General features: G+C 38.7%; 1 protein-coding gene across 1 annotated transcript in view; it reads left to right on the top strand.

Moving 5' to 3' along the window:
• ADAMTS5 (ADAM metallopeptidase with thrombospondin type 1 motif 5) overlaps window positions 1-14,564 on the top strand; it is a 47,381-nt gene that overhangs the window by 18,636 nt on the left and 14,181 nt on the right. Inside the window, exon 3 of the mRNA XM_030019835.1 lies at window positions 8,838-9,005. Within this exon, the coding sequence (XP_029875695.1) occupies window positions 8,838-9,005 (168 nt within the window). The remainder of the gene's footprint in view (window positions 1-8,837; window positions 9,006-14,564) is intronic.

The raw sequence follows: 14,564 nt of genomic DNA, 5'->3' as shown, positions 1-14,564 counted from the left end.
TCTAAACTTCCGCTTGCAAAAGCTCTTAAATTAAGCCCTCTTGAATGTAATCCCCTTTGGTTAAGAGAAAAGATGGGCAGTCAAAGCTAAGCCTTCACAAGAGGTGAAGAGTGGGGCAGAAAATTTAACTGATGCTTCAACAAACAAACGTCAGCTGTACAAAAGGTTGCTGGTTAAAATTTTGGGTAAAAATTCTTGGCTTGCCCAACAATATTTTTATTAATTTATAATGTTATGTGTAATATGTAATTGTTCCACCTGCAGCACAGATGGTGCTTAAAACAAACCTTTTTTATTGAAGCCGAGACAGTTAGTATGGAAGAGTGGAGAGATGGAAGCAGGAAATTGATATGATGTAGAAAAATTGAATCCTCAGTTTCTGAATATGCTTGAGCTTTTCTTTATCTACCACGTACTTTCAAGTCTGAGTAGACTGGGCATCTTTGCCTTCTTAACATGAAGTGATTCTGACAGAGCAGTGAGGAGATGGAGGGCTAAATTCTCAACCAGAGAATTCAGGAAGTGACTCAGACACAGCCTGAGTTTTCAGAAGTTTTCTGGAGTTGTGCTGATCTTTGTGTACATGTAACCTCATGAAGAATTAGATTAAACAAGCGCTATACTTTGAAAAACTGCTATGGATCCTGAAACATCATAACTTAAAGCCAAATACATAGAGTGAAATAGTAGTATCTCTGCAACCATAAGGGAATTGAGAATGAAATTGTGTTTTGCCTTTGTTTCAGAACAATCATTATAAAAAATTATTTTAGGGACATGGTGTAGTGGTGGACTTGGCAATTTTAGGTTTATGGTTGGACTCAATGATCTTTAAGGTCTTTTCCAACCTAAATGATTCTATGATTCTATGATTCTAAAAGAAGTCTACTTCAGCTGTGCGTGCCCGAACCCCCAGTCTTCTAGATCGCAGGGGAAAGTAGGGATTACTTTTCCACCTTGGCAGGTAAATACTACCGATACGATCATGTAGTTTTTGTGTGGAAAGTACCTGCGGTACAGAGAGGAAGGCAGAATTACCCAATAAACAGGCAGCAGGCAATGCAATTTTTCATTCTTGCTCTATCTATTCTCCCAGAGTTCGTTTATTTACCATGAGCTGCCATGAACTCTGTTCTCTACAAGTTCCTCTGAGTTGGACAGATGTGAAATGGGTGTCACCATCTCCCACTTTTTCATTAAAATTAATATTTATCTTCTACATGCCCCATTAATTAGCACAGCACATATAGCGTGGACCTCCAAGACCTCATCTTTTTAATGATTATTTGAGTCTATGTGGACATAGTGGTTTCTGATTGCCTAGTCCGTATTGCCTGGACAGAATCTTGCCTGCAAATTGTCTGTCTGACGGGGGTTGATATATCTGTGATCTCCCACAGAAGTCTGTTATAACAAGCCGTTTCAGCAGAAGTTTGTTTTATGTAAAGTCTGCAGGACTGGTGTATGAATGTCTGATTGTGGCTTTTTTTTATGTCTGCTTCTGAAAAGAAGCTGCACTTCAGACTATTGTTTCATTCAGTCTGAAGAACTCTTTTAAGCCAGAAATATTAAAAACAGCCTCTGGGCTGGAGATTGAGAAGAGAGAGTGATTTTTTTTTTTTCCTTTTTCTTTCATAAGTGATGGATAGCAGTCAAAGAAAAGAAAATTGGAAGGAAAGTTCAAGTATGAAGAAAGAGGAATAGCCAGTTTTATATTCTATGCATGTTTTTTGTAAGCTTGTGTGTTTCAAAACACTTCTGTTTTATAAAAAAACAACTTTATTAATCATTATTGCTTAGGTCCATCATTTTTAATGCAAAATTCCCATGACTTCAAGAGGATTTCTGAGTGATATCAGTATGCAGTTCTTAACGAGGAGTCAAGTACTCTCACAAGTTAGAAAAACAGTACATGCAGAAAGAAACGGTTTTATTTTAAAAAAGTTACTGCATGCAATCTTTGTTTAGCAAAGGAGAGACTGAGAGGCTCGTGCAGAAGGTATGGGCTGGTGATTAGACCAAGGAATGTTGAGCCATTCAGGAGCTTTGTGAATCCTGATCCTGTGAGAGCCAGTGACTCGCTGGGTAACCTTGGGCAACTCACTTGACCTTCTTTTGTACCCCAGTCATCCCCACTGAAAATAGGTGAAAGGCATGAGCTCACTGAAAAACACATGCTTCATCGGAGCTGAGCTTTTCTAAGAAAACAAATTACAATGCTTGCAGCATTTTTTAGCATGCTGTGTCACTTTGCATGTGTCCTGTGGTCAAATTCAGTGCAAGAGCTGTACTTTGACACGCTCTTCAGTTCAAGCACTAGACATCTGTGTATGTCCATAAACACGGTTGTTGGGGTTTTTTCTAGAACAGCCACCATGATTTGTGTTTTAGCAAAAGCTGGGTTTTACTTGTTGTACACTGGGGATGCTTTTTGTTTTCTTTATTCCTATGCTTGAGATACCAGTGGAAAATAAATTAGATTAGAGTAATTTTTGCATGCTGTTCACTCAGAGAACCTCTACAGATAGTCTGGCAACATATTTTAAGAAAATCCAGAAATATCCAAACTTCTGTTTTGCTTCCCAGCGCTCCTGGGGGGAAAATAGCTGCAGTGCAGTGTGCTTCACCACACATCCAACATAGCTCTGATGCACTCCTGATTTGCCTTCAGATCTCTTTGTGTCCTGATATTTAGAGAGGATGTAAATTTTAGCTGACTTGTCATAATTGCTTTGGAGTATTCCCACCTTGTATTAGGAATATTCACCCCATTTCTACAAGGTGTAGGAATTCTTTTTGAATCCATTTGGGGTATTATTTCCTGTTGGGCTGTAACAGGTGTTGGCCTTCAGTAGTTGTTGGGGTAGGGAAGCTTGTGCATTGCAAGGTCCACTATCAGGAATGCAGACAGTGCAGGTGAGCTGGGATCCAGGGGCTGATGACTGCTGTTGACTCCTTCATTTCTTGCTTCAGCATCTAAACAAACTGAGCTGTGCTGAGAGCCCCTTGTAGATGATGTTCCAAAATATACTAGGGTCCAAAGTCTGCAGGTTGCTTTCATACTGCTTTCAACAGTTTACTGATGTAATCACTCTGTCTCACCTCAAGGGGAGAGGCAAGGCTGTGAGAAAAGGCTGTCAGTCCATTTAGGTGGTTGGTCTTTTTGCTGTTTGGGAAGAAACCAATTTACAAGAAGGCTAGCTCCTCTTCACTTGCATGAGGGTAAACCCTGCCTCCTCACCATCTGTTTCTTTTACCATTTTGTGCATTCCTACAGCATAACTTAACTAAACACCATCCTGCTGGTAAAATTATATTATGTCATTTTCACTCAGTGGGAACTGTCAACACCAGTAAGATGCTTCATTAAGTAGAAAACATCAGATGATCTACTAACCCATTCTCAATCAGTCATCATTTTACACAGCTGCTGGTAGCCTTTTTTTTTCTTTTTTCAATAGCCTGGTTTGAAGTTCATAGTAGTACAAAATGGTGTGGTGCTAAAATTTGCATTGTTTTTAAAAGCCTTCTTTATAAGATTTGTGTTCCTTAAGTCTTTGCTTTTGCCCAAAGCTTTCTCTGGAATTACGCTTACATACAGGATGTATGTACATACCCCACCAGTAAATGCCAGAAACCACCTTAATGTCCTGAGCAATATGTGATAATACCAGCATGTTCATGCATGCAAGGGGGGGAGCAGACTTTTCAAGTAGGAAGGGAAGTGTTTTAATTCTTTAAATTTAAATTTTTTTATTAATTCTTTTTATTAATTCTTTTTATTAACTCTTTAATTCCTTCTTTAATTCTTGAGGCAAAAGGACAAAGGCCACAGGTGTAGAAGTACTTTGTTGCTCTCACTTCTGTGCTAAAAAGAGCATACCTTAGCTAGGCAGTACTTAGAGACTACAGATTGCTGTGATATTTTGAATTTTGATTATGTTAATGAAATGCAAAAACAGTTTTAAGAGTCATTGGAAGTTTCTCATATGCTTTTATCTGTTTTAAGTCTGGTCAGAATGCCTTAAAAGGCAAAGTTAGGACAGAGAGAGATTTAGGTTGTGATAAGAATTAGGAATTTTAGTTCCATAAAATTCTTTGAAAGTTGTATTCACAGTGTTTGTAAGCACGCATACAAAGTTAACTGGCAAATCGGTATAACTGGCAAATCGGTATGGAGAGCTAAAATCCATATATTTAATGCTATAAACAGCTATTATCCTCACTAATGTCACTGGTGGCTAATTTGGAAGCTCAGATACCAACAATCAGAACTATATGTTTTGGAAATTATTGCTACTTACTACTTCTTTCCTTGTCATGACTTTTTAAAATTATTTTTGAAAAATTTAAAAACAACAAGAGAGATTCACAAATACTTGGGGAAGCTTCTCCTCAAAAACCTGAAGGCTGCCAAGTAACTGACTTAGTTCTCATCCTGCATTAGAACAATGGCCTGATTTAATATGACAAAGTAGACACTGTTAATGAGGTATGTCCTCAGTTCACCCCGCTTATCACTGTAAAGTGTAGAAGTTATGCTGCACTCTAATTAATGGTGAAGCCAGTAGCTTGACACTTTCCAGAAGATGACCCTGTTTCAGTTTCCTGTGCTTTTGCCAAAGCATTTGGGATGAAATGTTCTGTGCTGAATAGTTGCCTGAGAAGCATTTCATTTATTTACTCTGAACTTCTCCACAGAGACTGTCCAGCCATTTCTGAGAGGGAGAGTAATTTGCAATCATCTTATGGAAAAACTTTTCAGTCAATGTGCTCAAAGTGAAGAGCTTGAAATTTGTCTGCAAGCTTTCTCATATCTGAAGGATATTTTTTTTTTTTTTTGGTCTATATGAAGGAGGAAAAAGAAAGGAAGAAAAACAATTTCAGTCCACAGTTCAGCAGTTACATTCTCTGCGGAGTCAGCGCGTCTGTCAGAGTAGAGAGGGAAGGAAACTACACCATCTTTAGGCAGGGAAGCCAGGAGCAAGCTAAAGCACAATATACTCCCTGGACTGCTCCAGGGGCATTCACATTGCTTGGCTGTAGGATTTCCGTAGTTTGATGTGGGGTGACCACATTGCTCTGACAGTAGGTAGTCTAAGCTCAGGTTGCTTACAGATTGCACTGCAGGAGGAGCCAGGGCTGAAAAACACACATAGGAAATGCAGAGAGGTCTTTGCAAAGCCAGGGCCGATGAAGTTGCTGCAAGTTGGAACTTATACACACAAAACCTGTGTTAAAAGAATGTCATAGGTAGCAGAGAAACTCAGAAGTGTCCAAGTTGCACATTCAGAAGCATCAGAGTTAACGGGACCTGTACGTATCTACACTGTATTAAGTCTTTTATTATGTGCTCACACAGGATGTCTGTCATGTAAGATGAAGAAGTTGTGAAAGGTGAAGTATGGTTATGCAAGAAAGGGATGTATAGAGAGCAAAGTTGTGTCCTAAATGGGTGGAGTGTTGCAGAGCGGTATCAGAGGGTGTTAAGGTTAAGAAACCTGAATTCTGAACTACAGTACTGAATCCTTCATATGACAAGAGTTTTGGGTAGTTCTGAATGGTGCTATAAAACGTTGACCAGTCTGAAAAATTAAGTTCTCAAATTGCTGGTTTGCACCCAACAATTATTCATACCCTGCACTGAACGTGCATTGTGTGCCATGTGGTGTTATTCAGCCAAACTTTTTGACCAATTCTCCAGCTTTTCTTATTTACCCAGAGCTGTTTAGTACCAAGTCCAATGACTTAGAAATGAAACTACTTTTTCATTGACAGAACCTCGTTATCTTATTTCACAAGCATGCTGCAGTGAAGTAATTTCTTGCAGTGTTACGACTATGAGCAGTCTTGGGACATTGAATACAAAAGCATTCTTCCTGCAACCTTTAAGCGTACAAGTTGTCTCAGAGAAGATTGCTATAGTGAGGCTTAGGTCTAACCAGCATGGTGTTTTCTTGTTTGCTGGGCTAATTTTTTGCAAATATTTCTGTTTGATTGATTGGTAGTATATGCATATTCAAGTGCACAGATACAAGTAAAATAGAAGAAACTGGCTGAAACTCCTGAACAGCTCCCCAAAGCAGAGTGCGTGCAGTCCTGATTTAAATGGGGAGCTGCGCTGCATATTGAGGGGTCCATCAACAAAAGCTAGAGGAAAGGCCTTAAGCCCTCTGTAGTAAATGTTTGCTTAAGTTAGCAGAACACGGGTGAAACATGCTACAATGAGTTATTTAATGTCAGCATAAAATGGGTCTAGTTATATTACTACTAGGCATGTGTTGAGGTTCATTAACCTGTCAGCTCTGCTCATAGTTGTCAGACACGAGGTGTGACCTGGTGCCATTCAGTGCTTAGCATGAATACAAGCTTAGCAATAACACTGTATAGAACGGCAGCCAAAATAACGTCATCTTTGCTTTTCCTGAAGACACTCATCATCGGTGTCTAGGACTTTGGCAAAGTCAGAGGTAGTCCTCATTGGCACAGTAGCTGCTGATTTATTAAACGCTGAGCCTGTGACACTTCCACAGAATTTGCTCTATAGGTTAGAAGTGATGCACTGATTATTTGGTTACTCTGTCAGAGAAATGTGTCTGTTTGAAATAATAATCTTACTAGTGAATTATTTTGCTCAACACCAGCATTTGGCTTAAATAAAACAAAGGTGTTGTCATCTCTTCAGAGCAAGTATTTATGCAGTGCTATATCAGATTGAAACTTGACATGTACCTACTGATACTCAGCTGTGTCTCAGTGCAGAGTAAGAATAACATTACTGGCCCATATATAATAAGTATTGCCAAAGGAAAGTGGTTTTACCTATCAGAAAAAAATAAGCCCAAATCATGAATGTAAAACACACCAGTAATTTAGACATGACTTCAATAAGAAAGTTTGATTCATTATGTTTTTGCAGCAATGTACTTTTGATATAGCATTGCAATAGCAATTAGCAACAGTAGTAAGAGGGAAAGGAGTATTAACTCCCATCACTGTTAAATCAGCTTCCTTGAATAAATTCTTACTAGCATTTATAATACTTATAAATATAAGGCCTTATACAGGGCCTTTTATTCAAATAGTAGCTGTATTTGAATGATGTTGGTAAATGTGTGCACATCAGGGGAAGGGAGGAAAAAAGAGAAATGCCCTCTTCATTCTCCTTCCCACCTCCCCTCCCATGGAGATTCAGTGTCTGCAGAAGACAGACTGGCTGTTGTCAGTCATCACTGGTACAACTAGAAGTGACAGATCAAGGTCCCCTTGTCACTTTTACTGTAGCTCCATCCTTAGGTCAGGAACCCAGCATGTGAGTAAGGCTGCCAGGTGATACCTTGGCTTCTCTCACGGGACAGAAATCCTGATTTCTGATCTCCTGCAGCCTTAACACAGACTTCTGGTCAGATAGCTACTTTTCTAATCTCAGATGCAGCTCGGCAGTGAGTGCTGCGATGAAAACAACGTAACAGCAAGTTTATATAAGGCAAATAGGTAAAAGCTGCTGATTTTCTTCTTTCCCAGCCTGTATTGTAGGTATTATTATTGTTATTGCTGTTGTCATGCCTATTACTATGGATATCAGACTATGATATCCTGCCATCGGTGTCCCTACTTGTGTCACTTTACACACCTTACTGCTAGTCTACAGCAGTTATACCAAAACATGAAGCCGATGGTACATAGAAGGCTTTTAGTTATTGCAGAATAATACAATGTGTCTCTTCAGCTGCTATTTGAGGGTATCAGGTTTATTTCTCTGCAATGGCTCTGATGGGTGGTCTTTCTCCTTATCATTAAAACACTCTTGGTCTAGCCCTGGATGTCTGATTAATCGTGTTCTGGCCTAGGATGAAGACTGTGAGTGTTAAGTTCAGGCTTGAGCTCCCTGCAGGTTTGGTTCCCATTCAGTCTTCTACCTCTTGCATAGTAAGTTGGCTGTGAAATAATCAAGTGTGGGCATGGAAATTAAAGTTAAACCTGATGTTTACAGAGGGAACAAAGTGTGTTGCCTGCAATCTATTATTGTTGCCCAGAGACTAGAGAAGGTGGGGATCACTGATCTACAGAAAAAGTTGCTGTCACATTTAAAAGAACTCATCTAGCACCGGACTGAACTCCCCTGGTCATTAAGGATTTTTACAAGTTCCATCATGTGCTGCTTTGTGTGCACATTATTTTGTGTTCTGGAGTATAAATATCCAATACCATATACATTTAAAAATAAAAACCAGGAAAACTAAAACCCTAACCAAAACAATACTAAAAAGCATCCTCCCACAAAACAAGACTCTTTACATGGAACAGAAATATTTGAAAACATTATTCAGATTGTTTGATGTATTGTAGAGGGTACTCGCACTTCAGCGAGGAGTGCATCTTAAGAATTTACATACAGTTTGTTTAGTTGCTCCATAAATACTAGCATTTTTGTCCATTTAGAAAGACATTGTAGCACCTTTCTAGGCAGTTGCAGAACATCTTTAAAGAGTGAAGTATTAGTCTTTCTTGCTGAAGATGATTTGGAAAAACAGTAAGAACTAAATTGTTGACTAACACAAATGAGTACAGTTCACTTTAATCTTCATCAGGTTTCAGTTAGCACAGTTCAATGACATGTCAGCTGATGGCATTACTTCCTTGCTATATGTAATGGTGTGAACTGTCACAGCTTTTTTGCCTGCAAGCAGAGATACCATGTTTCAAGTGGGCTGCTTTGGGCTACTGTTCAAAATTTGAGAGTGAATTATACAATTCATTTATTTTGACTGTGAGCTCCAGCTGGTAAACTCTTGTGGATAGTCATATCATTTTATTTATTTGTTTCATTTCTATAGGGCACTTGCTTGGGCTTTCCCATGATGACTCCAAATTTTGTGAGGAGAACTTTGGCTCCATGGAAGATAAGCGCCTGATGTCCTCCATTCTGACTAGCATCGATGCTTCAAAACCCTGGTCCAAATGCACTTCAGCAACTATAACAGAATTTTTCGATGATGGTCATGGTATGTATTATCACACCTTGTGTCAGCTACATGTTAGTTTTTACTGTGATCTGTTTCTTTTAATAAGAACATTTCATACCAGTTTGTTCATTCATTGCTCATCTTCAGGACTATCTTGGAAGTGCTTGCAAAAAAAGGCAAAGGTCTAAAAAGCTGGCAGAGTCTTACCCTCCCTTTGCATGGGTCAAATGCAAGAGAAAAGAAAGAGTTGATGGAGAGTGTGTTGGCATTAATTTGGTTTGGAACATGGAGAGGTTTTTATAAAAGCATGAAATTAGTCTTGTCTTCCCAAATGTCACAGATATGAGCTCAGAGAGTACTTTAAACAGAGGACACAAGGAAATGGCTTTTTCCTTACAGAAATTAAAATTGGTGATATGGTCTACTTAACATTAGACTACAGATGTGAGCAGAGAATATGTGTTCTTGTTACTATTAATGACATTTATTATGTTTATAATGCCATTATATTTATTACATTTCTAAGGCCATTGTATTTATTGTGTTTATGTAGAGGGGCTGTAAGCAAGAATTAAGACTCCTCTGTGCTGTATATAATAAAAGATTACTTCTGCCCCAGGAGCTTATCTTCCTGTAAGTCATGTAATTAATATTTGTTAAATATGTTATTTACCCTTTGGAGAATAAGTGCAAAACTTGCATTTTCCAAAAGTAATAATAAAAAAGCATAGTCTTCACTCTTTAATGAATTTTAAAGTCTTCATTATGCTCCCAAAGCAACTGCGGTTCTTAAACAAACCATTCAAATTCCAAAATGCTGAGATAAAAATGACATAACTGAGTGAATGGATCAAGTTGTTATGGTAACTGAAATGCTTATGGATAAAAAGTATGGTATGTCTGCTGAATGTAAAGGTTTTTTTGCTTTTAAATGTTTTGTTGCCTAATTTCAGTGCGCTCTGAAATATTTTCTCCTGTTTCCTCTATTGGAGAATGACTTCATTTTTTCTCTCAACTTTATTAGATCCATTAATCTGTACTGTCATGTTTTATGGTCCATATTGCTCTGGCATTGACTTAATATTACCAAGTTAGTTTCCACATATGAAGAGAACTTTCCTTTTTGAGTTTAGTTACTGAGGTACAGTACAGTTCACTGGGGTAAAAAAAAGGGACCTCCCTCGCCATCCACGAGTGACCTCTTAGAGAGCGCAAGGAACTCTGAGCTATGTTTCTTCTTCTGTTCCTCTCCTGCTGCAGGCAAGTAGAAAGGTCATTCTCATTTTCTCCCTTTTTTTGTGACCCGACTTCTCTTTACTATGCATCCAGCTAGCTACTTCCTCCAACAATAAAGAAAGCAAAAAGATAATTTCTCCCACCCACCTCACCTTTGACTTGGTTGTACGTGGGGGGATGCTTGAAATTTGGACCCTTATCCATGAGCTGCACCCAGTCTCAATGTGGAAGTGATGGGGGGCTGTGACAGTCAGTCCTACAGGTCTAAGAATATAACTCTGCCAGGTTTTTTTCAGTAAAAGTAGGTAGGAGCTTCACATCACTCAGAGATGCATTATGATCTCCTTGTTCATCATGAGTGCTGACTTCCTGTACAAGAAGTCTGGCAATCCTCAACTGCTGACACTTTTCACAAAGTCATGTATTCTTTGCTGCACGTAAAGTGCATAGGATCTGTCAATCTGTTAATGCATGAGTTAGGGTACATTGTCCTTTCTGATACTCATGAGTAGCTATCACTCGGGCATGTAGTCTCAAAGAATTATTGGTATGATGAAATAATTCATAGAAGATTTGAACCTCTCATCATAGAGGTCCATAGTCCTCTGGGAATTAATTTTTTACTGGTGCTATTCGTATGATTTCAAATATACAATGTTTAGGGAATCTCTTTTCCTGATAGATCAGGCCTTCATAGACCTTTTCTAAGTAACAGTCTTCTTTTTGTGTTGAAGTTTGTAATTTTTCACTTATTTATTTTTAATCAAAGATTTGTCTTAACACAAACACTATCTATGAAGTAAAAATGGAAGAGAATGATTTAAACTGCAGTTTCTTCAAATTACTGTGCTGAAAGGACATGAGTTATTTTGGGAAGGGAACTTCTGGTTTTATTTTCTTCTTCCAGCCAGTGAATGAATCCATAGCTCCATAATTCCCATTTGTAATGTACTCTGAGTGTACCAGAAACCACAGGATCCTAGTAGGGCATGATGCTGCTTGTCAGACTGCTTTGGGCTGATGATAAAGCAGTGCAAACATGCCATATTTCTGTGTTTCCTTCAGAATAAGCATGTGTCTGCTTTTTGGGTTGCTCATTTTTTTCCTTAGCTGGGGCAGATGTACTGTCGTGTAGTTGCAGTGTTTTCCCTCCCTTTTTGTTTTCAAGAAGGAGCTCTCCTGCAATCTTCCCATAGAAAGAAGAAAATCCTCTCTCTCTCAGGTGCTGCTAGGCAGAGGAAAAAAACCTTAACCATTCAGGTGTAATTTTTAGCAGTGCTGCAGGCATAATGTAGATAAGGAAGGCACAAAATAGCAGTTGCAACAAAAGAATACAGATATTCAGATATCAGGCTTTCTTTTAGGCTGTTTGTGACCAGACTTTGCATAGTCACAGGAAGGTTATGTAGGAAACACTGAACAAGAGGACACTCTCCCATTCTCGGATAGGCAGCGTAAGCAGTTTGCACTGGGCTTTTGGTCTGAATGGGCTTAAGCGTATGAATTCTGCTTTGTGACAAACAGGACATGGCAGCATTGGTGTGAGGAAATAAATAAAGTGCTTCATCTGCTGCTCCTTATGGGTAAGCATAATGAAATGTGAATGAAGTCCAGAAGTTTGGATCTGTGAGCAGTATTCCATTACAAAAGAACAGTCAATGTCTTATCAAAGCTCTAAGTAACTTTCCCATCTAGATTTAGATATTCACCCCATGCTGCTGTAATAGAAAACATCACAGTCTTGACTCTCTAATTCCTTAACATCACTTTGTCAGGTACTAATGTTCCTATTTTCTAAATTTGGAAAGTGATGTTGGGGAGCAGACTCATCTTATAAAATGTGGGTATTTACTATGTAGGTAGTTACTCCTAAACTGGGTATTTAAGTTCCCATCATAGCGCAGAGGGGTCTAATCAATGGCATCAGTGGTTTGACTGATCTCATCGGTTACATTAATGGTGCTGAATTAAACCATAAACTCATTTGCCTGAGTTGTGAAACATCTGACAGCTGACTGAATTGCAGATACCAGCATTACATACAGTTAAAGTCAGCTAAATAAATCCCCATATAAATGTCTTGTCCAAGGTCAACCAGGAGGTCTGGGGAGGATCAAGGTGCTGATTCCCTGTCTCCTGAGGCCCATGCTGAGAATTGTAAGCATATATTGTCAGGATATCACCATTCGTTTTACACCCATGAGATGACCCCAGACAGCAGTTTGACATTTAGGAAGAAAAGGCTCAGTTAGTGTCCAGAAGACAGTGACATTTATTTCCATCTGCTTTTAGCCAACCCTCTCCTAAGGTACTAATTGCCTTTATTGTCATGCCAACCACTAGGCTGTGGTATGATTGCTTGCGATTTATTGTGTTTAGTCAGAGTGCTCAGTGCTCTGTGCAACCTGAAACAAGGACTATTTCTATTTTAATTAATTTATATCCTGGTTATCTGCTTCCTGCACAGATCTTATTCTGCCTTTTTTTCTTCCAAGATAGATTACACATAGCATTGAGGAGAGATAATGAGATGGCTTAATTAACACTGTCACCAGCCAACAATGTTGCTCTGTTCCAGGACACACAGATGTTCTTTGGTACTCAGGACAAAAAATGGGAATAGCAGTATATACGTGCTCTGTATGTTGCAATGTAATGTAGTGAATTGAAGCCCTCTTGGCCCTCTCAGCCAGGGGCCCAGGGCAAACCATTCTCCAACTTCTTAACTCTGTCTTTTCTGACTGTTGCAAGTAGGAGATTGGAGCAGCTGGTGCTAAAAACTTCATTGCACTGCACTTCATTGCAACCTGTCTAAACATAGACACTGCTACTATCTATAAAGACTTTTTTTTTTTTTTCTGTGGGGAATCCTTAGGGGCCTTTACTATCTTCAGTTTTGAATATATCATGTGAGATCTGCTGGAACACCTGGCTTTATAGAAATTTTATGTGTTTCCTCAGAGCAGTATTGGTTAAGGAGAAGTTTGGATCTCATTCCCCCGTGTTCTCAAGGGGAAAAAATGCTATATTTTCTATGTAAGCTTGTGAAACCTGTTTGTTATTCACATGTGAAAGGTATTCAAATGGGTGTTAACTAAAATGATTGACAGATCAAGTATATGCAAGGATGTGACTTTTTTTTTCTTTTTTCTCTAAATTTATATTTCCAGTCATGTCAGTCATGGTAGATCTCAGTGATGGGCAGCAGTGTATGTCATGGTGAAATTAAGTGTTATTACCATGTTTTAAAATACTGAATAACAGTTCTACTTGGGAGTTTGATAAACTGCAGTATATACACAACAGTAGTTTATACTAGTGACTGTTGACATGCTAGTGCCTTCCCATCACTGCCCTAACACTGTACTAGCTTCCTCCCTCATCACAAGGTATATGAAGTAGGGCTTCCACTGTTATTTCCTTTTACAAAGGGTATTTTTGACAGCAACTTTTGCCAATTATGTCCTTTTCAGAAACTCCAGGAAAAAAATCTGTGCTTCCTCACTCCTTACCATGTCTCTAGTATTTTACACTACAACAGGCTTCGAATGCTAGGGTACTTTTAATTATCTTTATCTCATAGCACTCAGCTCCTCAGTTAGCATTGGCACACCTTGTCTGCATTAAAAAAGTCAGTATAATCCAGATTAAAGATAAGGCTAAGGTAAATCAGGGTCAGCAAAGGACAAATAGAACAGGTTTAACAAGACGGAGAATTTTTTGGTAGTAAGTGATGATGCAGAAAGAATTTTTGGCTGTTTTGGCTAATTGGCCTTAGTCTTTAGAGAAAAAAAAGAACAGCTGCAGTAAGTGTGTGTTCTGGAGGGAAAACCCAAGCCATTGAGAGATGGGGTATTTGGTTTGTCTAAATTTACTGCCATAGCTTGAAATTCTATTCCATTTTGTGTAAATAGTGAGCTTTTTATAGATAGCCTTTTTTCACCTGTGATCCAGCTGAAGAATACTGGTGTAGGTTCCAAAGTGAGGTAAATTGTGGTAAGCTATTTTGGCCAAGGATAAGTGAGACCACATATCCCTTTCATGAAGTGTAAAAGAGGTTACACTGAATAAATAGTTCTGCATGTCAACAAGAGAGGTTTTCAATACTAAAAAAAAAAAACTCTATCAGTAGATCCTCTAGAACCTAAATGTGAATTCTCATTTTTCATGTGCCAGACAAATCTTGACCTCTGCAATATATCTCAAAACACATATACAATTATTTATGTTTATGCTACTTTTTTCTTTTCTTTCTGTTACTTACGTATTTTTCATAAAAGGGATAGCCCTCTTCAAACTAATTCCAGAAGCGGCCAAGTGTCATTCCTTACAAGGAAAGCCCAGTCCAGATTTACCACCAAC

Source organism: Aquila chrysaetos, chromosome 7 (assembly GCF_900496995.4).
Source record: "Aquila chrysaetos chrysaetos chromosome 7, bAquChr1.4, whole genome shotgun sequence".
Classification (NCBI taxonomy): domain Eukaryota; kingdom Metazoa; phylum Chordata; class Aves; order Accipitriformes; family Accipitridae; genus Aquila; species Aquila chrysaetos.
This window is presented reverse-complemented; position numbering and strand designations above follow the sequence as displayed.